General features: G+C 57.2%; 1 protein-coding gene and 1 gene segment (V, D, J or C); one reads left to right on the plus strand and one right to left on the minus strand.

The window, feature by feature from the left end:
- Positions 1-1,658, minus strand: part of PTK2 (protein tyrosine kinase 2) — a 463,084-nt gene that overhangs the window by 297,238 nt on the left and 164,188 nt on the right. The gene's annotated exons all lie outside the window — the stretch shown is intronic.
- LOC109305226 lies at positions 118-1,538 on the plus strand. The segment is given in 2 exon segments: positions 118-710; positions 956-1,538. Coding segments are annotated over 2 exon segments (444 nt in total).

The raw sequence follows: 1,658 nt of genomic DNA on the forward strand, positions 1-1,658 counted from the left end.
TTCTAGATAAAAGACGAAAAAGAACAAAGAAAAATCCCCAACGAGACAAACACGAACAAAAAAGAAACCAAAAAGAAAACAGCTCAGCAGGTAAATGTGGTACCAGAGTATCCACGAGCGGACACTGGCGGGACAGGGGACACACGAAGATTTCATATATGTAACACCAGTACAACTGGAAGTGAAGTCCGCGGATCTGGGGCGGGCTGCAAATGGGGGAGCGCAGTGCGATCCCTGACACCTGTCTGTCTGTCGGCAGGTTTTCTCTCTTCTGGTCGCTACTCTCCAGTTCCACCTCTCTGTCCGGCTCGCCTCTTATCCGTGCACACCGCACCACAGGAGGAGGAGGCCTAACAAGTCTCTTGGCGGCCGAACCTTATTCCTTGGCAAACACAAAAGCCAGTCGGGTTAAGCGTCCCTTCCTCGGGTTAATGCACGGGGAGAGAAAAAGCGCCTCCACTGCAGCGCCGGAGCAAACCCCGCCTGCCCGGGTTCCCTGTGGGGGGAAGTGGAGAGCGGGCAGGTTTAGAAAAGAGCACCTGCCTTCCCCCGGGAAGTGTCAGAGGGACCTGGGCCAGGATATAGCAGTCACCGCGGATCCTCCTACCTCCGTGTCAGGGTTGTGTCAGAGTCTAGAAGCGGGATGCGCTGTGGTTCGGCCGTGGAGATGCGTTTGCTCCTGAGCCTTTTAGTAGTTACTCTCTCCCCAGGTAATGAAGCGTTCAGCCTTGTCCTCACGCCTGTCCAGTTGCTGATGGTTTCTCTCCTTCGCTTCCTGAGACACAACGCATGTCTCCCGCTTCACTCACCGCCCTCTGCTGTCCCTGTATTGCCGCAACTTTCCCTTTCCCCCTCTGTCCTGACAACTGCCTCACCCCAAAGTCTGCCTGATCATCCCCTTCCAAGGCCTGAGCATTCACCGTGTCTATCCCCTTTGTTCCTGATTGCTTGGCAGGGGCTGCTTCGGCTGAATCCATCCAGTCCGCGGCAGCTCAGGTGTCTGCAGCAGGAGGAGGCACGGTGACACTCAGATGTTCCTACAATACCAGCTATAATGCCGCTTCCTATCTGTACTGGTACTGCCAGTACCCGAACCGCACCCTGCAGTACCTGCTCTATAGAGGAGCGAAGACAGCCAAATCAGCCAGCTCCACTGCAGACTTCGCCCGGGACCGGTTTTCTTCTGAGACGGATGACACCTCCACAGAGATGAAGATCACCGCCCTGGAGCGGGCAGACACAGCGGTGTATCACTGCGCCCTGCAGGAGGCACAGCGAGAGCGTGACAAGGTGAGCTGTACAAAAACCCCTCCTGCCTGCACACGCAAGTAGGGGCCCTGTCGTGACACATCAGAGGACACTCTCAAGTCCTCTTGTTGTCCCCTGGGTGCTCCCTGGAGACGAGGCTCTGCTCCGCGTGACAGCCTGTGCCACGAACGCTGTGTGAGGAGCAGCCGGTTTGGATGCGGATGCAATTCCCTGCTCCCCCTGCGCGGCCCCGAGCAACTCAGCCACGACCCAGAATGCGCAGGGACCGGCACCGAGAATGTCCACACATTCCCCGGCTGACCATCAGTCATAGTCACAGCACCTCTACATTGTTTAAGGCGGGGGTGAAATGCAAGACTCCGCTGGTCCGGGGAGGAAGGGGAGGGGGA

Source organism: Gavialis gangeticus, unplaced genomic scaffold, assembly GCF_001723915.1.
Source record: "Gavialis gangeticus isolate Ggan-Ray unplaced genomic scaffold, GavGan_comp1, whole genome shotgun sequence".
Classification (NCBI taxonomy): Eukaryota; Metazoa; Chordata; order Crocodylia; family Gavialidae; genus Gavialis; species Gavialis gangeticus.